General features: G+C 49.0%; 11 protein-coding genes across 11 annotated transcripts; 7 read left to right on the forward strand and 4 right to left on the reverse strand.

Annotated features, from left to right (window-relative positions):
* Positions 1–211: 211 nt before the first annotated feature.
* Positions 212–6723, reverse strand: atg2 (uncharacterized protein; the record flags this gene model as incomplete). The annotated part of the gene is made up of 5 exons (XM_056717508.1): positions 212–229; positions 285–504; positions 557–1209; positions 1262–6454; positions 6559–6723. 5 exons carry the CDS (start codon positions 6721–6723, stop codon positions 212–214), a joined length of 6249 nt encoding a protein of 2082 aa, XP_056565130.1.
* A 386-nt stretch (positions 6724–7109) lies between these two features.
* On the reverse strand, positions 7110–8891 carry N7489_011760 (putative CECR1 family adenosine deaminase; the record flags this gene model as incomplete). The annotated part of the gene is made up of 2 exons (XM_056717509.1): positions 7110–8713; positions 8768–8891. 2 exons carry the CDS (start codon positions 8889–8891, stop codon positions 7110–7112), a joined length of 1728 nt encoding a protein of 575 aa, XP_056565131.1.
* A 594-nt stretch (positions 8892–9485) lies between these two features.
* N7489_011761 (phosphatidylinositol phosphate kinase family protein) lies at positions 9486–10571 on the reverse strand (the record flags this gene model as incomplete). The annotated part of the gene is made up of 2 exons (XM_056717510.1): positions 9486–10241; positions 10302–10571. The coding sequence occupies 2 exons, from the start codon at positions 10569–10571 to the stop codon at positions 9486–9488; spliced, it is 1026 nt and encodes a 341-aa protein (XP_056565132.1).
* A 1307-nt stretch (positions 10572–11878) lies between these two features.
* N7489_011762 (uncharacterized protein) lies at positions 11879–13862 on the forward strand (the record flags this gene model as incomplete). The annotated part of the gene is made up of 4 exons (XM_056717511.1): positions 11879–12153; positions 12207–12477; positions 12535–12880; positions 12937–13862. The coding sequence occupies 4 exons, from the start codon at positions 11879–11881 to the stop codon at positions 13860–13862; spliced, it is 1818 nt and encodes a 605-aa protein (XP_056565133.1).
* Positions 13863–14270: 408 nt separating this feature from the next.
* Positions 14271–14600, forward strand: N7489_011763 (uncharacterized protein; the record flags this gene model as incomplete). The annotated part of the gene is made up of 2 exons (XM_056717512.1): positions 14271–14388; positions 14449–14600. The coding sequence occupies 2 exons, from the start codon at positions 14271–14273 to the stop codon at positions 14598–14600; spliced, it is 270 nt and encodes an 89-aa protein (XP_056565134.1).
* A 54-nt stretch (positions 14601–14654) lies between these two features.
* N7489_011764 (uncharacterized protein) lies at positions 14655–15089 on the forward strand (the record flags this gene model as incomplete). Its single annotated transcript, XM_056717513.1, has 3 exons — positions 14655–14713; positions 14762–14859; positions 14920–15089. The coding sequence occupies 3 exons, from the start codon at positions 14655–14657 to the stop codon at positions 15087–15089; spliced, it is 327 nt and encodes a 108-aa protein (XP_056565135.1).
* Positions 15090–15578: 489 nt separating this feature from the next.
* Positions 15579–16282, forward strand: N7489_011765 (uncharacterized protein; the record flags this gene model as incomplete). The annotated part of the gene is given in 4 exon segments (XM_056717514.1): positions 15579–15744; positions 15787–16039; positions 16055–16135; positions 16174–16282. The coding sequence occupies 4 exon segments, from the start codon at positions 15579–15581 to the stop codon at positions 16280–16282; spliced, it is 609 nt and encodes a 202-aa protein (XP_056565136.1).
* Positions 16283–17207: 925 nt separating this feature from the next.
* On the forward strand, positions 17208–18009 carry N7489_011766 (uncharacterized protein; the record flags this gene model as incomplete). The annotated part of the gene is made up of 2 exons (XM_056717515.1): positions 17208–17392; positions 17436–18009. The coding sequence occupies 2 exons, from the start codon at positions 17208–17210 to the stop codon at positions 18007–18009; spliced, it is 759 nt and encodes a 252-aa protein (XP_056565137.1).
* Positions 18010–20220: 2211 nt separating this feature from the next.
* N7489_011767 (NupC/NupG family nucleoside CNT transporter) lies at positions 20221–22243 on the forward strand (the record flags this gene model as incomplete). The annotated part of the gene is made up of 3 exons (XM_056717516.1): positions 20221–20549; positions 20640–21906; positions 21959–22243. 3 exons carry the CDS (start codon positions 20221–20223, stop codon positions 22241–22243), a joined length of 1881 nt encoding a protein of 626 aa, XP_056565138.1.
* A 674-nt stretch (positions 22244–22917) lies between these two features.
* Positions 22918–23605, reverse strand: N7489_011768 (putative ubiquitin conjugating enzyme (UbcK); the record flags this gene model as incomplete). Its single annotated transcript, XM_056717517.1, has 3 exons — positions 22918–23020; positions 23075–23407; positions 23499–23605. The coding sequence occupies 3 exons, from the start codon at positions 23603–23605 to the stop codon at positions 22918–22920; spliced, it is 543 nt and encodes a 180-aa protein (XP_056565139.1).
* Positions 23606–24415: 810 nt separating this feature from the next.
* Positions 24416–26141, forward strand: N7489_011769 (uncharacterized protein; the record flags this gene model as incomplete). The annotated part of the gene is made up of 2 exons (XM_056717518.1): positions 24416–24501; positions 24560–26141. The coding sequence occupies 2 exons, from the start codon at positions 24416–24418 to the stop codon at positions 26139–26141; spliced, it is 1668 nt and encodes a 555-aa protein (XP_056565140.1).
* Positions 26142–26246: the final 105 nt, after the last annotated feature.

Genomic DNA, 26246 nt, shown 5'->3' on the forward strand with positions numbered 1-26246 from the left:
AAAGGGAAAGAGCAATTTGAGATTGTAATGCGGTGATGTGGTATCGAACTGGTGGAGCAATGAGAAAAAGCAAAACTGAAGTCTGATAATGAAAATGAAAATGAAAACGAAAACGAAAAGGGACCATCGACTATGCACGTATGTACGGAGTATGCAAGGGCCAAACCACTCATAGACCCCAAGCCAAGAACTGGCCTCGTGTACCTTACTCTCAGTACCGCTTATACTTCTAAACTCTGAGTCAGTCACTGGCACCAAAATAGGGTTTGTCGGAAACCACTTACATCTTCCATCTTTCGCCGGTTGCTCGGGTCAAGGGTATTCCCCGCACCAAGTAGAGTCTGTCCCACAGCCTTGGACACCCCGATGGCGGGTCGGAGGATGACTGTCGGCGCACGTTTCCAGACTGCCTTTGCGGCGGCCTTGGCACTCCCACTCTCGACCACCTCACCGGGTACGGCGACGATCGCGTCGCGAGCCAAGAGCAGATCACGCTCGAGACCACTGAACGCCCCCCCGCAGTCCCTGTACCACCCCAACCGGCTGGTCAGCGTACAGCGAGATCTTCTTGGCTTCATCTTCGTCGAGGGAATCTTCTTCGAAGGCTGGGGCGTTGGGGGTGGTCAGTAGGTCCTCCGCGCCTTGGAGGACGGTTTGTGTGCCGATGGCGAGTTTTGCGCCGAGTTTGACCAGCTCGTTAGAGGTTGTCTTGGCGAAGGCTAACGCGCCCTTTTGGATGCTGCGCACGATTCGGCCATCCTTTCTGTACTCGCGCATTGGGACGACGACCAGGTCGCGCACGCCGCCGCCAACGTTGACTAGGGAACGGATCGGAGCTAGACCAGCGAGCACGCTGGGCAGCTGGTTCTGCTTGACATCTGGCATCCAGATGTCGTTAAGAGTTTGGCCCATTCGGTCGAATCCAGACACTCCGTAGATGATCACATGTCGTAGCACCATGTCGGCGCCATCCAGAACGAAAAAGTTCATGAACTCGGTTGTGCGGCCGGACCGGAGTCCTGCGTAGTCGACCCGCTTAGGCTTGAAGTCTAGTTTGACTTGCACGGCGTTTATCTCTACCCGCTGCAAAAATGGAACATCGCCCGGGGTATCAGACGGTTGGGCGGTCTCATCTCTAAACTCAAAGAACCGACTCATGAAGTCGAGCGCATCTTGGTCAACATGCAACCGGAGGGGTAGAATAGTGGCCTATGAGTCAGGTTAGAAACTGATTCGAGTAATTGATTATTGCATAACAAACCTTGAGAACAATCTCAGATGCAGCTAGCTCAGGCACAGGCTTTACAGTCAGAATCTCAAGGTGGACCATGCTCGTCCCGCTCTCCTTTTCGCCAGCCTCATGCATGTAGGTTGCGAACTTCTTCCATGTCGACGTCGGAACGTGGTCATAGATCTCCAAGTCTTTGACCCGCACATCCAACGAACTCTGAGTCTCTTCTGAGCCCGGTGGGAAGATAATCAGATCGGCAGAGACACCCTTCAACTCAAACGTCATTTTGTGGTGTTTGCTCCGATGCAAGCGTAACTTCTTCTCCCTCTTAGAGGTTGGCCGGCCCTGGCGACTTCCAGCCCCAGTCACAGTAGTGGTTGTTGCATAGCTCCCAGTCTCGCTGGTGAAATCGTCGATGTCATGATTGATCTCGCGGTGGAGCTCCCGTGGATCCTTGTTGGCTGGAATACCGATGTAAATGGAATTGAAGAGGAAATCGCCGATGACAGACTCCTCTTCATCTTCCGCCGAAGGCGACACTCTTGACCGCCTGGAACGGCGTTCTGTGGCCTTGGTTTCCACATCTTTGACAGCCTTGGATATTGTATCACGGGTGCGCTGCCAGTCATATCCATCAAACAGATTCCAGATGAAATGTACGTCTCGCATACGCACACGCAAAGGACTCCGCTCGAGCTTCGTGTCGTTGGCGAACCCGTAGGTGTTCCGGGTGGAGTCCCACCGATGAGCGGTTCCGCCCACAGCTGATTTCTTTGCAAAATGGTCCCCCTGGAAATCCAATTCCGTCATACTGGAAGATATTTGGTATTGGGAATGGAAGCTGTCCAGCAGGTCATTGGAATCCGTGTCTATGGCCTCAATTCCCGCACCACCGAGGCCACCCTTCACAGGATAGAAATCGCTGACATATTCAAGCTCGTCGGTTAACTGACCTTCCCTGGATGATCCTTCCGAGATAGTTGTCATATCATTATCATGGGGAAGAGGGGGATCGGCGGCAAATGCGTCCCCAGTGAACGAGGCGAACATATCTTGGATGGGCATAACCTCTGTTCGATATTTGACATTGACGTTTGGTGGAGGTGGAGGCTGAAGCCCATTCATGATGCTAATAAGAGTTTGAGTAGAATCCGCGCAGGTCTCGAGGATCAACAGCTCATCTCTGAGCTCTACGTCCAAAGACTTTGTACCATCCTCAGCGCTGGTGAGCTTGACACCAGCAGTTGCCGACGAGATGGAAGAGACAGGAACGTAGCCTTTATCGATATACGCTTGAGCTTGGGTGTCTTGGGGAACGACTGAGCCTCGCTGGTGCAGGTTATAAGCACTCTCATGGTACACATCGTCGATAATCATGAGCGAGGCTTTCCTAACATCCAATGATGCTTCTGCAGATTCGTCTCCATGAATAGTTCCTCCAAACTTGGCGTTGGTGAGGACTGCAAGGCCTTTCGCGGGGGAATTTCGAGGATTGAGACCAAAAACACAATCCCTAAACACAACTGACAGTTTAATTGGCTTTGTCGAGGAGCTGGATTCATTCGACATCGATCGTCCTGTCATCGAAGGTGATGACATTGAGTGCTCTGCAAGATTGGCGATAGAGTTGACCATACTACTTGCCAAATCTCCGCTCATCTTGTCGCCACCCAATCCAAGGAAGGCCGTCACTGATGGTACCGTGTACTCGACAAGGAGGTTGTGAAGTTTGATCTTGTAGGTAGGATCCATCTCGTCGGGTATGAAACGAGCCATGAGGACCGGTGGATAAGACGAGTCTGGGTCCTGATACTTGTTCGGGGGCCACAGGGCATGCCCCACCAGCTCTTCGTTGTTATTGCGCCTAACGGTCATGGTTCCAATATGGGCCGCAGTGAGTGAAGGCATGGTGATGTGTGCAACTTCAACACTGGTAAGTCGACTTTCGATGTCCCCAGCTTCTCCACCAACGTGTACGTCTCCTTGGAAATCACGGACCAGTATCAAAGTAAGAATACCAGGGCGATCATCTTCCGGCAAATACTTGGTGACATTGGAAAGCCGACTCAACTCCACAGCAAGAGACGAGAGAGGCTCCAACCCACCGGTATCTGAGATGGACGTTTCCAAGCGTCCCACTGTCATGCGAAGAACAGATCCTTGTCGTCGCTGGCGCAACAGTGTGTCTAACATGATATCATCTTCCACATCAAATTTGTCCTGGGACGGAGTAATCAATGTTAGTAGACGATCGAGATCAACCTCCTTCGGGGCAAAGAGGAATTCAAGGCGGATGTTGTTCAGCGTGACTTTGGCGGGGCTATCAGATGATGTGTCATTAATTGAAAGTGGCCCAATCATTTTGGCCTTGTCTATTTGGATACCAATCCCTTCAAACCTGCTGACGATTTTGACGGCGGTCGTAGTAAGTTGAAGACTGTGAGTTTCACCAGTAACATCCAACAGGATGGCACCGACTCGGGCATTTACTTTCCATAAGGCTGACGTGCCCTTTGGCATGTGAACACCTGGGGCAGGTGTCTCAAAATGCACACCGCGGGGGCGCTGTTTGGAAAGTGGAGGGGAGCCTTTGACTGTTGACACGGACGACATGGAACCACCAAGTTCGAGAATGGTGCTCAGGCCACCCATCCAGCCTAGGGCCTCTTCTAGGCGCTGTATATTGAGATTGATATGGAGAGGCAGCGTGGAGATGTCAACCTTTGCTAGATCTGCCGATTTGACCAAAGAGATAGAAATATCACCTTGGGAAGGGGCTAAAACATCACGCGTAGATTCACGCATCTTCAATCTTTCATCAAAGAATATGATGTCCTCGGAGGCGAAGCCGAATGCAAACTTGGATACATCAAAATTCAGCTTGGTAGTTGTACTTTGAGCTGAAAGGCGAGCATTCAAACCAGATAGATTAAGGCGAAGAATCACGTCTTCCATGCTGTAGGGAGGAGACAAAGGCGAGCCACTATTGTCAGACGAATATACATGCCCCGAAACACGTTCGATGAATTTTATTGAAAGTGCATGGACGACAAGATGAACAGGTGGTGTGCGCGCAGGCTGGTCCTTTCGCGACTGCTTCTCAGACGGATCTCTTTCAGCCGTACCGAGAGTGTGAGACAACTTTTGTCCTATCTTGGTTAGAAGCCAACCAGTTGCAATATCGAAATGCACGGAGACAGAGAACACTTCCACAGCAATTTCAGGCAGTCCAGTCCCAGCACTTGGCTGAGCCCGTGCCTCAGAAAAGTCTCTTCCGAACCTTGTAGATTTGTACGCTCTGGAGGCAAGTAGACTTTCTTCGGGTGCGGATTCCGCAAAGCTGGCAGTCGATTCATTTAGGTCACTGCCTACGTTCCCTTTTTGTAGCACAGGCGACGGTTCGGCGGACACTCGTTCTTCTTCTTCTTCTTCTTCGGAAGCAGCAGGTGGGAGCCACAGCAAAATCTTGTCAACGGTAAGCACAGATTTTCTCATTTCATTGATTTTGTGCAACCCAGAAGATGATGGAGTTGAGGTTCTGTCCTTGTGCAATGTCTGAGATTGGGCTTGGTCATCCAAATCATGCTGTTCAGTGACATTGTCTTCTGATGGGGCTGTGCATCTTGAATCCGCTTCACCTTGATCATGGGCAGAGTGGGCCGGATCAATAGGTGCGATGACTTTAGATCGGTCACCATGTGCACCCGGTGCACTGTCAAACGAGCCCCACCCACCTGGCATTTGTGGCATGAAGCTCCCACTCACACCCTGGCTGGTAGCGCTCATGTAAAGGCTTTGCGCTTCATCGTGGGAGAAAAGTTTGGACTCGTCGAGATCAGCATTCGATGTTTCTTCTCCTAAGCTCGTTCTCTCGGGCTCTGGACGCGGAGGAGATGTACTAGGAGGATGGGATGATACGCTCAATTCTGAAATTTCGTTATGTTCATTTTCGTAATCATCGTAATGCTGTGTGGTTTGCGTTATTTCGTCAATTTCAGAGCCGATTTGGCTGTGATGTGTGTCGTGAGTTTGGGATACATGATAGCTGCCAGAGGGGACCAAGGGCCCATCAGAGGATTCGCCCTGTTGGCTCTGATGCAAGCTTCGTGTGCCATGAGATAAGTGGCTCCTCCATTCGCTCCCGGCCCCTCTGCCTTCTTCGGGATGTATTACCGGCGACTGCTCATCATCAAAATCATCGAATTGTGTGTCAATAACCGAGTCTAAGTACCCCGGGTTGTCCTGGAAGGGGTCATCTCCAAATATTTGAGAATCCTCCATATATCCACCACGGTGACTACCTGACTCAGAGTCGGCGTCTGAGAATCGACCATCGGAAAATGCAGATGCCTCTAACCGGTCTGTGGTGGTACTGGAATGGCCAAAAGCTTGCGGCGGCTCGAAAATAGTTGATTGGGTCATAGCAAGGGGTTCTTCGTCAGAGCGATCCAATGGGGAGGGTGATGGCGCTCTGCTCGACGGTTGGCTCCCTTTTGACCGCATAGTGGTCGTCGGGGATGCTGGGGGAGCGAAGCGAGAGTAGTTCGAGAACACCGATGGATCCGAAAGCAACCCAAAATTGATATCTGCGATTGATATGAGTCGCTTCCCTTCTCGGAAAGGAAGACTCTCCTCCGGGCCAACGGTTTTCTCGGATACTCCGTGTACATCAATCTCCCCGACGCTCAACAGCCCCGCAACAAGATCCGGCTTATGTTCAGGTTGCCGTTTCGACGTCCCATCTTGCTTCAACTCCATATCCACTCGCACAACTGCATCTGTTATCTTGAGTTGGAGTCGGTCCACAACGCCTTTTAGGAACCCGGCCACAAAGCTCGGCAGTGATAGAGTCTCACTCCCAAGGCCGAGCTCGTTATCGTCATCGGTAGACCAGGCTAATGGGTCTTGGGGCAGGACCTGCGACTGTGACGCTATTGCAGCCTGCAGCTCTTCCCTTTCCTCCTTTGGCTCAGACTCAAGGAATGACTCCGCAAGACCAGACGGTGTGGGCACCGCCGAATAGTCATATTTTTCGCTTTCCCTTTTTACATGTTGCCCCTTCTTCGACTCGTCTGACAATAACCGAATATGTACGTCGATGCCGTTTGCCTCACACAGGATCCCACTATTGTGGAAATCGGCAGGAAGGGTGATTCGAAGAAGCTGAACTCGGGCGCTGAGCAGCTCGCACGACGGAGGAAGATTGAGTAGAGTCGATAGTTTCTATGTCGCGATGTAAACAGTCAGCCCGCACTGCTCTATAGTCGCGTGTTCGGTGATCATGAAAGCCGCCCCGCCACCTGCGGAGGGTCACTGCACCCACTCACCTCTAATCTGAGGCCAATATCCCTCAACTCGATGGTAGAACGTTGTCCCCAGCGGATGCCTAGGTTATCTGGATCCAAAGCCTCTGTGTCCACCAGGCCCAGGCGAGACAGGGCGTATTTGAGGAGCCGCTTCTGGAAGAACGACGGCATAAAGTACGACGCCATCGTGACTGAGAGCCGGGACAGGGCTCGTTCATATGTTGACTCGTATCATCGAAAATAGGTTAACGAAGACAATAAAGCAGCCAGCCCCGACAAAGCGGAGTGGATGGGGAAGGTGTGAAGGGGGGATGTTTAACAATGACGTTCCGGGCACCTGATAAAGGCGCGATAAGCCGAGTCAGGCGCCGACGTGCCAACTCACCGATTGACAGCAGATTTGACCAATTATCTGCTCATTGACTCGTGACATGTTTCAAATACTTCAATGATTACAAAAATTGGTCTACACCAGTTGGACTATTACTGAAGAGGGCTTTTGTGCTTTCATGCTTGTTCGTGCTAGGCGACTATGTATGTGACTCGTATATGGTGATCAACATGATGGTACTTCAATCATCCCCAGTATCGTATTCAGCGAACTCCAGCACAACCCACTCGCAGAATTTCTCAAAATCCGAAGCGAAAGCCTGCAGACGTTCTGCTTTCAGACCCGTCCCCATTACCCCGTTCTGAATGCCAGCCTTCCACTCGGCGGTCGACTGGTCTTCATAGCAGCTCCACCGGATGGAGTTCTGGGCCATCATTGATAGGCCGACCAAATCCACATTTTCGAGTCCCTGCAAAGCCTGCCAGAAATCGTGCGTCAATCCATTCCTTCCGTGGCCAAGAATTGCGGGGTCGTCGTTGCACAGCGAAACGGGCACGCCTCTGGACAATAGGGCGGGCAAAGGATGGGATTTGATAGAGCTAGCAAGGCGAAGCACTTCGTTCGAGATTGGACAGCATTCAACAAGGATCTTCTTCTCCTTCACTAAATCGATGAGCAGAGGATGCTTGTAAAGCGAGAACGCATGGCCAATTCGTCGAGTGCCAAGAAGGATGGCATCGAAGAGGTTGTGGTCTGTCGCATCACCGTCGCCGAGACATTCTCCAGCGTGGAAAAAGAAGGGAATATCGACTTCTTCTTCCGCGCATTGCTTTCGGAACCAAAAAAGCACTGGGACAAGGTCGACTAGCGGCCTCCCGTTATCCTCTTGGCCAACAACATCAAACCCACTGATCAGATTAGGGAACTCCAGCTTTGTTTCGATGCACTGCTTCATGCTATTGACAATGGCCTCATTGCCAAACCACCGGAGCGTAGTCCAAATAATGCGAGGATCGTAGAAGTCCTTCCCTGCATCTGTTTGTTTGAACTGAGACACGACATCTTCCACCACACGACACCACTCGAAGTGGTCTTCCTCGGGCTTGTCGTTTCCCTCTTTCCTAAATTGGAAGACAAATCCAATGCGGAACTCGACGTATCGAATTCCATCCTCCGCAAGCTGTGCGAGCAAGCGGTGGAGACAGGCACGGAAGATAGGCTCATACATCAAGAGAGAGTCGACAATGGGGAAAGTCTTTGTGAAGATAGACCAAATTGCGTCTACCCCGTGGTGGTGGTGATACGAATGCTCCGGCATAAGGACACACCGGGTGTGCAACCATTCCCGGAAACCCTTCTCTCCCCCGTTGGGGAAAGAGGAGGCGGCCTTCTGGATCGAGATCAACGACGAGGGCTCGTATGTCTCCGACCAAATACTTGGCTTGTCCTCTGATGCTTCTAAAGGCTGCGAAGAATACTGAAAAAGCACGGGCGCGTTTTCGTAATCATGGACTGTGATCAACGGCTTCGGCGCTAACATGTGTATGCCGGGCGTGGAGAATGCCTGGTCAATTAGGAAGTTGATGTCGAACATGGCGTCCATGTGGGCATGTAGAAGGGACCCCTTTGGCATCTTCTCCACGATTTTCCATAGTTTGGTGTTCTCCATGCGGCCTTTGGCGAGGTTAAACATGACACCGGGGTAGAGGATCTCATCCGCCTGGTGGGCCGCAACTTCGTCCAATCCACTTGACCATAGCTCATTCTGTTCCTGAGCTCGGATCTGCGACACTATCTTTGTTGCGCGGGCAGCGATAGGTGATAGTGATTTGCGCAGATTTGCATCTACGAAAGAAAGTTAGAGATGGGATTTTCGTACTTAATTCAAGTGGGGAATACCATGACGTCGCTTTCGCTCTTCCATAATTAAAGCATCGCGTCCTTTCAAATATTGTTGGATGAAGGGATCCCCAACCTGAGGAATCCCCTCCTCCAATTCCCATTCATTCTCTGTATTTGCCATGATTTGAAGTGATTCAAAATGATTATCGAGTCGAGTGGACCAGATTGTCGGGAGGGGAAAGTTACGCTCCCCGCCTTATCCGTTTGCGTCTTCTGGTTATCCACACCATTTTACACTTATCGCTGCGCGCCTACAATTTGGCCCGCCCGATCGAGCTCGCTGATTGCCCCATTAGCCCCCTATTACTTTTCCGTCGCAAACTACGGCTAAGCCCTTATTTTGCCTTTATCATTCACGCTTAGGATCGCAAGTTTTAATATAGACTACCGGCCTCAGTTATTCCGGGCCGAAATTAAACCACTTTAAAATGGAGATACATACATTTGTATAGGAGAAAAAGCCTCATTTTTATATACATAGAAGCTTATAAACCACCCCAAAAGTAGTCGAAGGCTCCCTGGGATATCTTACTTACCACCTTTGTTGGACTGAAGCATTTATCGGTGCTTATGTCCAGTCTCCCAGATCTCACCGATGGACATGATAAGGAAAATTTGAGAAGACGAAGTAAAGCTTTGAAAATATCACATCGCATTTACGTACAAATTGGAAGTATGTGCTGAACACGTCAAGAACAAGCTGCCGCGTAGGATATCATTGTTGAACTTGAATCATTTCCCTAACCATCGTCAGAAACTTCTCACGGTACTCACCAGCCGTCGTCGTAATAGACATTGGACCTTTGCGACCCACAACATTGAACGTTTGCACGGCCCCGGACAATGCTTGTGCGTGGAATTTGTGACGCGCCCAGAAAAAATCGAGGATCACAGCCCGATACTTCCACTTTCCATCAGCAGACGGGAGACCTTCTCTCCAGGGACTGTGTCGCCCTAGAATGGTGGGTTTTGAAGAAGCTGGCATTCTGACCAAGAACAGAGAGTAGTCAACGGCATTAGCTTCTCCCAAGAACTTTGTATCGGCTTCCAAAGATTGCATAAAAGCGTCATGGTCCCTTTTCCACAGATGGAGCTTGTCGTTGAAGGTATCCGCCAGTTTGTTCAGCGTTTCTTCACTAACAAGAGGTTCGGGGATAAGATCACGCTCGGGATAGAAGTAGTCGATGGGCTTGAGATCGTAGGTTTCCCACTGTCCGCCGTTGGGGTCCTCGTCTTTGCCGAGTAGGATGTTCTCCATGACAATATGGTGGGCTGGCGTGCATCCAAAGAGAGTACCAAGAGTCACATAGGGAGAGAGGACATAGTCCGTGATCCATACCAAGACCGAGTCTGGGTGATCTCGCATGTAATAATAGTATGGCTCGAGGAGGTCTGCCTGGAAAAAGGTATGCTCGAAACGACGGGGGAGGCTCTTGATGACGAAGTGGCCATCGAGACTGCTGAAGAATGTCTACCATAATGAACAGTTAGTGAGTATTATCTCTTTGCAGTTGTAACGAGGATCACTCACAGAACCAGAGTATCCCATGTCCCCGATCATTTTCAGAGGGGGCTGGCCGCTCGTGCGGAAGCTCGCCTTATATTCATCTTCATCAAACTTCCAGATCTCCTTTCGTAGCCGTACAAATAATTCCAGCTCATATCGAACGAGTCTAATTCGTCGCACAGTGAAGAAAGCAAGAAATCGACGCCAGGCTGTCTTCTTGCACTTGTCTGGTTCGCGTAGCAAGCCAGACTGAATGGACTTGGTCAAAGCTGACTCCCGACGTGTGTTGCCCATGGTGTGACAAGATGTAGAGACATGATTCAAGCAAGAAGTTTCTTTTTTTTTCCAGTTTTTGTTTTGTAGGTGTCGAGACAGCTTGTTTTTAAAGACAGTGACGTCAGACAGAAAATCGCATGGGTTTTAGGTAGCTATACAACAATACCCGGGATAACATGTGACCACTAGTACGGATACAAAAGTGCGGCGGGCATGTTACGTTTAGTCATGCTTGTTCGCGTCCACGGGGGGCATTGTCTACTTCAGGCGTTCGCACACATAGAGAATAGTCTTGTCTCGTAGCATCAATAAACAAACTTGCCTAGGCCACACGATACATATACGAGGGGTTCGCAATGTCAGATTGAAGGTGTGAATTGGGTGATAATCCAGTTCGTAATGTAGTGGTAACTGGAATCGACAATGTCGCCCGTCAAGGTGCGCTTCTCCTTCAGAAGGAGATATTAGAACGGACATTCGATAGCATTCTGACTCCTAATTGGGTCTATCTATGTTGTTCCACCCACATATCGAAGTCATTCCTCCTCTTAGATTAGCCACGTTAGCGTCTGCTCTATGGTCAGTTACTTATTGCATGATACTCCATTATTTAGTCGCAGGAAAAGAAGCAAAGGGCTCGCCGGATGCTAGACTCTAGGGACCAACATGGAATCGGTTATATATGTAGTCTCTACAGATAGTAGTAATAATACAGTACGTAAAGTAGCACATGTAGTATGGTATCAAACCTTCGCAATGTGGATAATAAAAGTAATCAAGTCCGAAAGCTTGGCAAATCTGATAATTTTTCCATGATTTGATTTCAATGCGCGTTTTCCGACTGCTGGAGAGAGCATTGTTGGCCCGTAATGCCAAGGTTCCATAATAAATTTCCAAGCATCCACATGAAGCTTGAATCAACGTCGGAAGCGAATGGACCCAGTGTGGAGTCTCAATGAGGGTAACTGGATATGGTAATGATCTTTAAGCCACCGGCGATCTGATTAGATCTTGTCACACGCTGACGCCTTGTCCCTGGGCCCAGTGGGGTTAGGGCCCACGGCCTGAACGAATATGTTTGGACTACTTTAGATGTATACCGCGCATGTTGTAACACTCTTTGATATAGAGGGAAAGGATTGTCTGTTTGGCCCACATATGATCGTTCAAAACATCGCTAGCCAATGTGCCGACTTCGGTGTTTTATGTGGAAATTCCGCACGTTTTATCTTATATTTTACTTGCCTTCTCCTCCGGGTCCAAAATACTTTTGGGACCCTTCAACCTGTTTGAGTCCTCGTAAGTTCGTGTTTATATCTATCGTCATGACGCTTCGTCCGTTGATGCAAAGGGCCCGGTCGGTCTTTCATCGAATGAAGCTCGACAGTGACGAGGCTGCAAGTTCTTCGGTAGACATCGACAGGAACACGGTAGAGGCAGAGAAGACAGATGGGCCAATCACCCATCCCGAGGAAACACTTCCAAGCAATGGTGCCGAGTTACCAGGTGTGCCCTATGAAGAGCTTCAACATGGTATCCAGGAAGTTGAGGCCGTAACTCAGACCTGGTCGAAAGTCTCCTTGATCTTCGTTTTCATCAAGTAAGTCAATTTACCCCCTCTTCTGTTCCATCTCTAGTCTTACACTTCAATAGTATGTGGTTCCTTTACTTCACGTACGCCTGGATATCGTCAATTGATGGCAGCTTGAGCACTTATGTGGCTAGCTCTTTTCAACAACACTCCTTATCTGGTCTTCCTACCGCTATTGCGGATGCTTTCTCCGCTGCCGTCTTCCTTCCAGTGGCCAAGATGATGGACACTTGGGGTCGAGCCGAGGGGTTCCTGGTAATGTCCATTTGCGCCACCGTAGGCCTCGTTCTTATGGCCTCTTGCAATAGTTTCCCTGTCTATTGTGCCGCTAATGTAAGCGATCTCGGGAATATCCATGAATTATAGAGCAGACGCTAATAGGGAATGCAGGTGTTCTACTACATCGGCTTTGGAGGCATGCAATTCGCTGTGGATGTTATCACCGCCGATCTCTCGCAGTTGAGAAACCGAGCTCTTGCATACGCTTTCACGTCTTCTCCATACATTATTACGGCCTTTGCTGGACCAAAGGTGGCGAATCTATTCTACGCTCATACTGGCTGGAGATGGGCTTATGGTACTTTCGCCATCATCTTCCCTATCGTGGCTGCTCCGTTGTTCTTCGTCCTGAAGTTCAATCTGACAAAAGCCAAAAAGGGAAATGCTGTGGTTATCAGAGAGAACAGCGGACGATCGTTCTTTGAAAGTGTCTGGTTTTGGACGCTCGAGTTCGATTGTGAGTATTTCAAACTACCAATTGATTCCTATACAGAAAACTAATGTTCCATACAGTAATCGGAGTCTTCATCTTTACTGCGGGACTTGTCCTATTTGAACTCCCATTTGACATTGCTAGCGAGGCTCCTAACGGCTGGGGCACAGATTATATTATTGCTATGATTGTCGTTGGATTCTCCATGCTCTTCTTCTTTGCTTTCTACGAGAGGTACATCGCCCCCACGCCTTTACTCCCCTACTCTTTCCTCACCAACCGAACCGTCGTCGGTGCATGTCTCTTGGATGCCACGTACCAGCTTTCAAACTATTGCTGGAACAACTACTTCTCGAACTTCCTTCAAGTGGTTAATGATCTCACTATTGCTGAAGCTGGGTATATCACCAATACATTTGATGTAGTTTCTGGTATACTTTTGTTCTTCGTTGGATGGGCGATCCGAAAGACCGGTCGCTTCAAGTGGCTTCTTTATATTTCTGTTCCTCTATACATCTTTGCCCAGGGTTTGATGATCTACTTCCGCCGTCCCGGCCAGAGTGTCGGTTACCAGGTTATGTGTCAAATCTTCATCTCAATTGGCGGGTCGATTTTCATCATCGTCCAGCAGCTGTCTATCCTCGCTGCTGTTGATCACCAGCATGTCGCTACGGCCCTTGCCTTGCTCAATGTGGTCGGGACAATCGGAGATTCGGCAGGTCTTACTATCTCCATGGCAATTTGGAACAACACATACAAGAAGGCCCTCACATGGTATCTGCCAGACTTGACAGATTTGGCGATGATTTACGAAGATCTCGAGACGCAGTTGAGCTACCCTCCCGGTACTCAGATGAGAGCGGCCATCCAGAAAGCGTACGGCTACACGCAAGTTAGGATGCTTTCTGCTGGATTGGGTGTGATGGTCCTAGCGTTTGCGTGGACTATCATGATCAAGAACATCGACCTGAAGAAGGTTGCTCAGGTCAAGGGCATGGTGTTCTAAAGGGCCGATGTGAACCTCGAGAAGGTTCATCGCCCATCACCCCCCAACCTGGTTGTTGTGCCTTGTTCGTCTGCACAGTTTGATTCCTACATCTGTTTTATTTATTCAATTTAGAAGCACGCTATAGTACGTTCCATCCAGATATTTCGTTTACTTCTTGGCTTTACGATACTCCACTTTTATCTAAGCCCGTTAGGTCCGCTATCTCTTGAAATAAACAAATAAGAGCTGTGTTGAATATGATGTTACTGGAAATAGTACTTGATTAGCGTATTCCCAGTGAGGCTCCAAACAAGGAGGGGTGCATGAGGCGCAGCAACACACGGCATTCACCTTCGATATTGATAAGAACTCAATCGGATCCCAAGTTTGCCTTCTTGAATCTGTCTGACCTGCTTCTTTATCGCAATGGCGGAAGTGGTTGGTGTGGTTTCGAGCGCCATCACATTCGCAACCGTTGTCGTCCAAGTCACGGAATCTATAATCACAATCAAGGATTGCTGGAGCCAGTTTGGTGATGCACCCAGTGACCTCAAATAACTCCTAAAGGATTTTGAACTGTTTGGACTGGCTCCCGCGGAAATAGAGGAAGTTGTATTACAAGAGGCTTTCGCATTCGCCCTAACGGGGAATAAACATGCCATGCAAAGTCTGGAATTTAGCAGAGAAGCCGCCACGTGCCTACAAGCACTGGCGAATGAGCTTGCCAGTGACATCAACTCCTCCAGTCGCCTATGAAAATCTTATGCTGCCGCAAAAGTGGTAATACAGAGGGGGAAACTAGAACGGCATATGGCCCGGCTGCGAACCGCGATTCAATTGCTGTCACTGTCCCAGCAGTGCTATACAAGGTTCGTAATCTCCGGTGTTGTAATTATCTCACCTGCTAATATAAATAGAGCGCTTCTACGGGTCCAACCTGATCTAATTGCCGAGAAGCTACTAGTGCAGGACAAGAAAAACACAGCAAAATTCAAGCCGGATGCTCACCAGCACGGTAGGTGCCTATAGGGGGTGAAGATCAAGGGTCAATTTTGGCTGATGCTCTAAGCAACAGAGAGTAATATCAAAAGTGAGGTGACCACATTATCGAATGACACAACGGAATGTCTTCATCTTGAAAGGGCAACCCTCGTAGTTGGGTGCTACTCGAAGACCCTGGATCTTCTTGTTCACCTGTGCAAAATACCTCGATTCCTTCGTGCCGCCATATTCGTCGCAACTTGATTGGAGATTCCTGACCAGGGTTGACTTATCGTTCCACCCATCCACATTCATCATAAAGCCCATAAGACTGATACGAGAAAAGAAGACACAGTGAGCGACGTCAATGTTGAGGATCAGACCATGCGGAGTTGGCTTAATTGCTTAGTAGATACCTCGGTAAACGGAAGCACCTATATTAGCGAGCGGCTAGTAAAACTCCTACTTCGGCTCCTCGTCCTCTCCGAGCTTGTCAAATAAGAACACCCGCTTAATTACAGCAAATTATTTGGTAGGCCATTCACAGAGCAAATAATCAAGGAAGCTCAGAGATTCAATCACGAGTTCATCTAGTTCACGGCGGTTCTGCAGCTAGGCGTTAATCACAGACAGATTGATCTTTCGCTTCTGAATAACGGATATTCTAAAGGCAGGATTCCGCCTAAGCTCGTCGACAGTAGCAAGAGTCTCGATATCTCGGTAAATTCGCCCTTACCTGACTTAATCCAAACTATGCTGGGGCCAGATCCATTGACATCCAAAGACCTCCAACTAGAAGGGCCGTGGGGATTTGATTCAAAGAACACAACACTTGTACATTGTGTCGTGAGGAAGATTGGAGCAACCAAGGCTGCCCTGCAAGGGTCTCATCCGTGGAAAAAGCAAGTACGCCATCAAAGTCGAAGGCGCGGGCCGTCTCTTTACATTAATATGAGATAAGGATACTATGATTTCTACAAATCGTGGAACGAGCTTTTTAGGGGGTTCTTACAAGCTGGTGTGGATTTGAACAATATTGTTGGCCAGCAGCCGCTATCGCTTGCATTTTTAGAGGGATATATTGACTGGCTTGATATATCTAAATGTCAGATGTCGTCTCCAAGTGAAGCACTTCCGAAATGGTTAACAGATCTTAAATCTGCTGGAGTCGATTTACAGGAATTCGGGGATATAGAGGACAGCATGTGGAAAATGTAACTTGTCCAGAGAGATATCGGCCAGGGGGATGGAGAGAGTTCTGGTTGCCATCGATTGATAGGACTCTCTTATGGCTCATGCATTGACGACTGGTCCGTATGGCTATCCCCAAAATGCGACAACTTTATAGGGGGTTTTTGGAGCTTAATAGAGCGACCTGTGGAGATGATGGCCGGTGGATGGCCTGGCGAATCAATATCTTTATCACACTCTCGATTATTTTTATGCAATCTATATGACAATTGCATGGGGGCACGCGTTCTGGGAAGATGTTCCGCCACTAGCCGTTTCTGCGGAGTAATATAGTTAGCTTGTTTGCACAGACTTTGAAACCAATCGAACGAAGCTGGGTAGATTGAAGGATTTGAGTAACTTTGTGTTATTGGTGACCCGCAATGGAGCGAAGGAGAGCTATGGAAGCCAGCCTACCCAACAATATAATGGCGCTGACTATACATTGTCATTTAGTTGGCTCCACCGCTTGCGAGTTGGTTGGTATGATATTTTAACATGCAGTGCATTCGAGCCCGCACACAGGGCTCTTAGGGAGCCCAAGATGGAGGATGTTCACTCTTCAAGCCAAGTAAGATATTCAGAGCTCCAGATAAACTCAATGTACTCTCTCTGTTAGATGTGTTGAAAGTATTTAGCCACCTGATCCTACTGTTTGTTCTCTACTTCGGATATCTCCAAGTTCGCTCATTTCTCGGTCTTCTTCCTTAAACCACCCATCCAGATAGCCTTGTCCTATCTGCCTTCTCCACTGCATCTCTTCAAATTGCGAGGGCCTTGCTTGCAATCTACTTCCTTTAACCACCACCCCTTCGAAGCTTATTTTGCGGTGAAGCATCACGCCGTGAGATCATCGATTGCTGGTCCGTCACCTCGCCGGTCACGCCGATTGATGTGTGCGTATGAGCCCAACTACTGAGCCGAGCTCTACTGACAACTTCGACACTGATCTGGATATTTGCGTCTCTGGCACCCTCTTTTTCACACCGAGCTTCCTTCACTCCACGTCTGTCACAAAACCACGCAATTCTCTGCACAACGCGAGATCTGCACTCAAGATACAGACATTCCAGATCGTGTCACGAAACCATCTCTCTGTTATCTACAACTCATAAACCTTGGTACGCGGCTTTGCCTGTTCCAGCCGCCACTATGTCGACATCTTCCAACGAAAACACTATTTTCGACTTCGAAGTCCGCAAGGACGAGATCGACCTGGCAAAGTCGGTTCCCAAGCTGAAGGGTGCCTCCAACTGGAGGATGTGGGAAACTCAGATGTTCATGGTGCTTCGTTTCAACAATCCTGTCTATGTGCAGTTGATTAGAGATGAGATCAAGTTGCCCCCCCGCTCCCATCTACGCAGATCCATCTCGTAGCAGTGTCCGAGCCCTGCTTTTCAAAGAGGCTGAGGGCAACAAAGAAAAGCAAACTCACATTACTGCAGAAGCTATTGAAGCTCGCTCCATCCAGATTGTCGCTTCAAATTTGGAGCTACGCAAGCACCACGCAGATGGCGAAGAGAAGTGGGAAAGGGCTAACAACCGAGCTTTCCTACAATTTGTATCTACCCTCGAACCGCCCATCTCCTCCTCACTTTATGATATTATCAATGTTCGCGAGGCTTATCTTGCACTGAAAGGTCTTCACTGGAATCCGTCACACCATGCCACCTACCTCCGGTTTAAGAAGCTTGTCAACCTCCGCTACAAAAGGGGAGATCCTCACACCTTTGTGGCGCGTTTTAAGAATGTTCTTGGGGACTACACTGCTTTTGTCGGCGACATGACACCCTTGCAAGAGCTCTGCCACTTTAAGAGGGCAGTTGTCGGCAATCCTAGGTGTCGTTTCTTTATCCTCAACCTCACGATCAACGAAGACCCTGACTTGATGGGCCAGGTCTACCGCGACTTCGTCACGGCCGTGAGATTGCATCAGATGTTTTCAAAGTCCTGATAGAACCGAAGTACCTTTCGGATGCTCTGCTTCTCAGTGGATATCCTCTCTAATTCTTCTTTGATTTTCACGTTTCTTTCTTTTTCATCTCTCTTTCACATTCATACTTCTTTCTTTCATTCTCATCCTTGTTTCATTCGCATACTTTGTTTCCTTTCCAAATTCTTTTTCACTTCTTCATTGTTCCCCTGACCTGGACGAGTTTGATGAACTCGCCAAAATTCCAACGCCACCTGGACTGTATCAGATCGAAGGTCAATCTCGACTTGACTCTCAGAGCACGACAACTAGGGCTCTTTGGGAAGACAAGAACACCACGTTCTAGAGATGCTCATTTACGACATCCCACGGAAGTCAATGAGGATATTGTCCATGCCTTGTTAGTGAGGTGACCACTGTTGAACTCCGCTACATCAATATTGTCCAGTCAGAGCGCGATTGCGTCCACCACACGCTTTCTACAGTAGGCCTCTCAAGGCGAACCAGAGAAGCGTGTTCAGAAAATCCAAGCTTTGGTAATATTGCCAAATATTCTTCCATTTTCCATAGTAAATCCCCTCAATATAGCCAGAAGACATCTCCTATAAGAAAATGAATTGGCAAATGCACTCCGCATGCTCGTTAGATGGCGGGAGTGTATTCGCAACAGTAGAAATCGGTCAAGAGTCGAGCTGAATTGAGATAATATGATGGCCGAATATCATAAACACAGCAGTCAGAAATGAGTCCCTTTAACCCTCGTCTGCTATAGGTGACAACCTTCATTTGTTCCTCTGTAGGCACGATCAGTAGCTCTTTTCTGAGAGTTCCTTTTGGGTGATTGGCTACAGTTAAGTTGCTCATCCGCTGCTTTTACTGGCCGGTATATCAGTTCCCGACAACCCCCAAAGCTTCCAGAGCATACAGTGCTGTGGTGTTTGGGGCTCAACTGTGGGGACTAGAGACTAGACCAAGTGGCTGAGATGATCTCCAGAGATAGTCTTCATACACGTCAGTCTTAGCTGTCTCCCTTGTACTCCGTATGTGGGCTGAAGACCTCATAGATCTATGTTTACCGGCTGACCGAGGATGTGCCATTCCCGTTCCATGGTTGATATTCTACCTTAGTTCTGTGGGTCTTCCGGCCAGTCATGTGTTTACGTAAATATCGGCACTCGGGCAGGGCTCCAGTCTACCTCGGAGGGCTTCCGAGGTCACGCGCGCAGAGATAACAATCACAAAATGGCCTAATTCCTTCTAGATAACACATTGTTCCGTAACCTAGAACGCCAGGATGTGACTTGTGAAGCGCCTATCTTTTGCAAAAGGAGAATTTATTATCTCTGAGGGCCACACGTGTGTATCTCGGACCTTTCACTGCTTATCGAATTTTTTTTTCGCACCGGTCCCCATTTTTTTCCACGCTAAACCAACCTTGGAACTCTGCCATGAGGCAAATTCAGACATCGGTGGAACCGAGGAACAACCCACAATGCAGGTCGCACACGTTGTAGTTTGTTTTCATCGTACAACATATGTGTCTCTTCACGTTCAGCCTCTAATTCCATATCCAAACGCTCGGGTATTGCGCCCCAATTGAGAAACTGGAGAAATCTCACTCCCAGCTAGTCGACTCGGCGGAAAGACCTCGGGAAAATTAAGCACACGACCCATTATACTCCACAACTACCCGTGCGGAGAGACTTTCCAAGGACTTGAGAAAAAGTTAGCCTAAACTACGCCACCAATCAATGCAGACGGCAGGGGTTGCTGTGGCGAGATAATGTTACCTTGTCTTATCATTTTTGCCGTGAATGTGGTTACATGTAGCTGCAAGTGGTTTGTTGGCTCTCGGCGAGACGGGATCTCCGCTGTACACCGTCGGTCAATCCGTTCATTGGCATTCTTCCAGCCAAACAGGATAGGAAGGGAAGAAGGTCCGATGGTTAGTGTCTTGTGCCAAACCTTGGGCGTTCTTTATCTCTCAATCCCCAGAAAATATAATATGTATGCAATAAAAAATAAAAATAAAATAAAACCAATGGGAGACCCATAATTAATCCTCTGCCCGTTTTATTTTAAAAAAGTCGAAATTTTCCTCGCAAGTGAGGAACCCATGGGTCTCAGGCGGTCTAATTTTCACGGTATTTTTTGAGTTTCACGCTTAATTGTAAATTTGTCACGTCCTTTTCCTACTTCCCCAACCTTCGAGTTTGCGATCGGGGAATCGTGATGGATAAGACCCAGGAAGCTGATCCTACGGGATCGCATGTTGTGCATCATGCAGATCCGGTGCTGGATCCAGAGAATCAACATCACCATCCCCATCAACACCATACAGCCTATGCCACAGAGGGACGTCAAGATGAAGTGGTCTACTCTAAAGATGCCGAATTCGAGAAAGGAATTGTGCCTGAACAAACACCGATGGACAACGGCAGCAAAAACTCCAACGACGAAGAAGCCGGAGAGAACTTACCAGCCAAGCGCACCTGGTATCGCCGCGTGCAAAAGCAACAGAGGCATATAGTCCATGCTGTGATCTGGCTTGTGTTTACCGGGTGAGTGAACTACTTTGATTCTACTGGGATTTTACAGTGGTACTGTACACCATCGACTCAACTCGGGGCTTACACATACTCTTCACCTAGCTGGTGGATTGCTGGCCTGATACTACACCGACATGATATAGGATGGCTCATCCCATTCCTGCTCTATCTTGCCATCACGCTGCGGATACTATTCTTCTATGTTCCCATTAGTATCGTGTCAAAGCCCATGCACTGGGTTTGGGATCATACTGCGCTCCCGTTCGTGCGCCTGATTCCCGAGAAGCTGAGAACAGCCAGTGCCGCCGCGCTATGTATCGGTGTTATTCTTATTGGCTCGTTCGTGTCCGAAGAATCAATGGATAACACCCGTGCCAACCGTGCAGTCAGTCTGTTCGGAATGGTAGTCTTCATCTTCGGGCTATGGCTCACATCTCGAAATCGCAAGAAGATCGTCTGGCACACTGTCATTGTCGGCATGCTGGCGCAATTCATCGTTGCTCTGTTTGTGCTGCGCACTACTGCAGGATACGACATCTTCAACTTCATCTCAACGCTAGCCAGAGAACTGCTTGGTTTTGCTTCCGAAGGAGTCATCTTCCTGACCAGCGAGGATTTCTACGCCTATAATACAGCCTTTGTCCCATCGAGTTTCTTCATCGTCAACGTCGTCTCCGCCATCATCTTCTTCGTCTCCTTCGTCCAACTGTTGTACTACTACAATGTCCTGCAGTGGTTCATTGGTAAATTCGCCGTCTTCTTCTTCTGGAGCATGCGCGTTTCCGGCGCCGAGGCCGTTGTCGCTGCCGCATCCCCATTCATCGGCCAGGGCGAATCAGCCATGCTGATCCGCCCCTTTATCGCCCACCTCACCACGGCCGAAGTGCACCAAATCATGTGCTCCGGCTTCGCCACCATCGCCGGAAGTGTCCTGATCGCCTATATCAGCATCGGTGTCAGCGCACAGGCACTGGTCAGCGCCTGCGTCATGAGTATCCCCGCTTCACTGGCGGTCTCGAAAATCCGTTGGCCCGAAGAGGAAGAAACCCTCACTGCAGGTCGTGTCGTCATCCCCGATGACGAGGAACACCGCGCCGCCAATGCCCTCCACGCATTCACCGGCGGCACCTGGCTCGGTTTGAAAATTGCAGCCATGATGTCGTCGATCCTTCTGTGCATCATCGCGCTCGTCGGTCTGATCAACGGCCTCCTCACTTGGTGGGGCCGATACCTGAGCATCAACGACCCCCCTCTGACTCTCGAGTTGATCGTCGGATACATCTGCTACCCGATTGCCTTCCTGCTCGGTGTCTCCCGTGACGGTGACCTCCTCAAGGTTGGCCAGCTGATTGGGCTTAAGCTGGTTACTGTAAGTTCCCCATCTTCATAAATGGTCATTTCCATCTCCTAACTAGCCACAGAACGAATTTGTTGCCTATGACCGTCTCCAACACTGGGACGACTACAAGGACCTCTCCGACCGCTCTCGTCTCATTGTTACATACGCGCTCTGTGGATTCGCTAATATCGGCTCCCTCGGTAACCAGATCGGTGTTCTGTCACAGATCGCGCCCGGCCGAGCTAGTGATGTGTCGCGTGTTGCATTCAGCGCTATGGTTACTGGTGCCATTAGTACTTTCACCAGTGCGGCGGTTGCCGGCTTGTTGATTACCAATGAGAAACAGTACTTTGGTTCCTCCAGTTAGGTACGACCTGTATCTTAATCTGGGTGGTTTTTTGATTTCATACGATTACTTGAGCATTTATTGATATCTATTCATGGGTTTGTCCAATCTTGGTAGCGTCGACTTTGGAATTATCGGCAGAATCGATCATAATTTTCACATATTCTTATTTCTTACTATGGGGGGAGTAGAGGCACGGGAGTAGAATAGTCGGCTGCATAAGTAGGACTTTGTCCTTTATATGATGTAGGACTAACCTACCTCTATACCCGTGGACCTCTGCGGGACTTACCGTGACGAAGTCTAGACAGGCGAGTCTTCTATACTTGTGCGGAGAATCCTAGACACACATAAAATCTTGGAAGTAGAGTGTATAAGACCAAATTGATCTACAATGACACCGACGATGAATAGATCTACCGCCCTAGGAGCAATGACCGGAAGAAATGAAACGAGACAACCGCCCGAGGATCTCAAGAGCAAGAGTTTCTCACGCCGGTACCTGAATGCGAAGGTTCGGAGGAACTAGTAACAATAGGAACAAAGATAGAAAATGGCATAATCAAGCAACCCAGAAACTCCCAGGCCCAAACCAGGCCCGTTATGCATTTGCAGCACGATCCCACCGCAAGTACGCGACAGGGCCAACCGACGCCGATGCAGAATGAAAAGGAAAATATATCAAATCCAACGCTCTATTCGTCGTCCAGGTCTTGGTGCCGGGCGAGGACGTGACGCTTAAATTCCGCCTGGTCCGAGTCCCAAAGCTCAGCTGCTTGGGCGTTCAAGGGGCTCGCACTGGGTCAATGTTAGCGATGATAGAAGTTATAGAGGATGTGAGCAGACGCTTACTTGTTAGGCTCACCCAGCAAGCTTTGCAAGCTGAGCAGAACACTCGATACGTTGTAGACGGCGCTCCACTTGTCCTTGAGGATGTCGAGGCAGATGCGGCCGGAGAAGTCGACATTGGGGTGGTAGATCGGAGTCTTGAACAAGACTGTGGGGGGAGAGTATGGGTAGTTGTTGGGGAATGCGAAGGAGAGTTTCAGTGTGAGGCCCTCGTAGGGAGTCTCGGTCGGACCGGTGATGGTCGCTGTCCACGAGAGGAGGTTGCCGTCTGCGTCCGGGAAGGCGGAAATGCCGGGCGAGGGTGAGAGCATGAGTTGCATGAGCTCGGCCTGCAGACTATACGAATCAAAGAGGTCGGGTCAGTTATATGTAATACCAAATCAAACTCACAAGTAGAGCTGTTTGTAGGGTGCTGAGGGGGACGAACCGTTTGGTCACACTCTGGGTGTCGCTTTTTTGACCCGAGGAGTTCAGCTTGCTAGCTTGCTGCGCGTCGGGCGCCGAGTTCTGCGTGTCTTCCATGCTGTAGTCCATTGTGGATCGGGAAGTAAGGCAATCGAGGTTCTTAAGGAATAGTAAGAAATCTGCGGATTCCCGGTTGTGGAATGCTAGTAACAGTAGCACGAGGGGTTGGAATGACGCCGGATCCGTAACAATGACCCACGGAGGACTTGATGCAACGAAAATTTAGAAAGGAGGGATGAATTGTGAGAATGGAGGATTTACGTGAAGTGAGCAAAGTGAACAAAGTGAACAAAGAAGAAAATAGAAGATTTGTTTACTCGGCCCTTAGACGCCCCGGGCAACGCGAACCCCGCTTAGGTCAATTTACCTCCAGGGCTGTCAAAGGAAATGGATTTCTGTTTAAACTTGCACACATATTTTGTACATCTTTGAAATCATGTTTAACTGAATAAGAGAAACAAATACAATTCGAAACGTAATAAAATAGTCGATCTGGTAAATTTAGGGCGATCGAGAAATCAACTGCGGGTCTGCAGTTAAGGTATTAATAGCACATGTATAGTATAATATCGGAGATTAGTATACTTGCATATATACTATAGTAGTCGTAATCCATATCATACGTACAGAATGAAGTTATTCCCTTCATCACCTTCTGCTTTGTATTGCGCCTGTGTCAACACACTACCCGATCAGGATAAAGTGGTCCGCGTCTTGTCCCGCGTTTCGCTACCCTTGCTTCGACGCGACATCTCAGCCTATCTTGTTTCCCTCTCGTTATGCCTTCTTAATCATAATTCATTTCCTGTCCCTTCGTGTATCTACCCGCTACCCTGTACATTCAATCGCATTCACTGGATTTTGGTGAGCTTTATCGAAATGCAGCATTCGCAGCTGGCCCCGCTGCCGAACAATGTGCCGTTTCGCATCGTGTCCAAGACCATCGGCCAAGGTGCATACGCATGGTAAGTACAAGACCCACAACATAGAGTATCCAGATCTGACTCTGTTTGGTTTATCTAGCATCAAAAAAGCCTGCCCGTTAGATTCAGACAACCCTGTCTTCGCCGTCAAGTACATCCACAAAGATTACGCCGCGCGACATGGGAAGATCAGCGCAAGACAATTACAACTCGAAGTCACGGTACACAGGCATGTCTCGGGCCATGGGAATATTATCAGCTTCTATCAGACTGGCGAGGATGACGTCTGGCGTTGGATCGCAATGGAGTTGGCCGAAGGCGGGGATCTTTTCGATAAGATCGAGGCCGACGAGGGTGTGGGCGAGGATATTGCTCATGTATATTTCTCGCAGCTTGTCAGTGCTGTGAGCTTTATGCACTCCAAAGGCGTCGGTCATCGTGATATCAAGCCCGAGAACATGCTCCTGACTGGCGACGGAAATCTCAAGATCGCCGACTTCGGTCTGGCGGCGCTGTTCGAGTACAAGGGCACGCGGAAACTCTCAACCACATTCTGTGGCAGTCCCCCATATATTGCACCGGAGGTAATTAGCAGCAGTACTCGAGGTCAGAACAAAGGAGCCGGGTATCATCCGGACCTAGTCGACATTTGGTCTTGTGGCATCGTCCTTTTCGTCCTGTTGGCCGGTAACACACCGTGGGATAGTCCAACAGACGATAGCTTTGAGTACCACGAATATGTTGAGACAAACTCCCGGACTACCGATGAGCTCTGGCAGAAGTTACCACCCGCTACATTATCGCTATTGCGTGGCATGTTGACAGTGGACCCCGAAAAGCGATTCTCGCTAGAGGATGTCCGAAGGCATCCTTGGTACACCCGTGCAAACAGATACCTCTCCACCGAGGGCAAGTTGAGAGATCCAATTAATCTGGCCACCTCGATGTTTGAATCGCTTCATATCGACTTCAGCCAGGATCCTCTTTCCCAATCTGGGAAGGGGTCGAGTCGCAGCTTTGATCCCATGGACATGGATGGTGATGACGGTGGTGCAAATGCAGGCTTATCCTCGACACAGCCAGAGATGTTGGGAGGTGGCATGTTGATGGACTGGGACAGTCCACAGAATGTCGATTTGTTTTCTTCGACCCAGCCCTTTGAAAAGAAGTTTGCCTCTCAGGATGCAGCTATCGCGGGCCATCTCGAGGATGAACCTTCTATGTCACAGTTCTCACAGCAGCCTTCGGTTCCTGTGAGTCGAACCCAGAATGCACAGAAGTTCCAAGATATTATCCCCTCGCGTTCATTGACGCGTTTCTATTCAGCATGGGAGCTCAAGCTTCTCGTGCCTCTCATCTGTGAGGCATTTCACCGACTGGGGGTTCCAGTTCCGAGTGTCCCTGCTGTTGGTGCTGGAGATACTTCTGCCATGATTCGGGTGATTGCCAAGGATGGCAGGATGTGTCCACTCCAGGGTAAAGTGCTCATTGAGTGTGTTTCCGAGGGGTTATTTGAAGTGGAATTCGTCAAGATCAAAGGTGATCCGCTTGAATGGCGACGTTTCTTTAAAAGGTGGCTATCCTCTGCAAAGACGCGGTCTTTAGGCCGGATGAATAGAGGTCCCTGTGTCCTCTGTGGATTACCATTACCATCTACTTTGTTTATGCTTTTGCCTACATAATTTATTTTCGAATGTACGACTCATGATTGATTGATGGTGGGGGAAATTGGGCTGGGCTGGAGTTTGGCTGTGTGAAAGGAACACCTCATCTCACTCAAATATTTT

The sequence above is a fragment of the Penicillium chrysogenum genome (genome assembly GCF_028827035.1).
Source record: "Penicillium chrysogenum strain IBT 35668 chromosome Unknown utg000005l_segment0_segment0, whole genome shotgun sequence".
NCBI classification, from domain to species: domain Eukaryota; kingdom Fungi; phylum Ascomycota; class Eurotiomycetes; order Eurotiales; family Aspergillaceae; genus Penicillium; species Penicillium chrysogenum.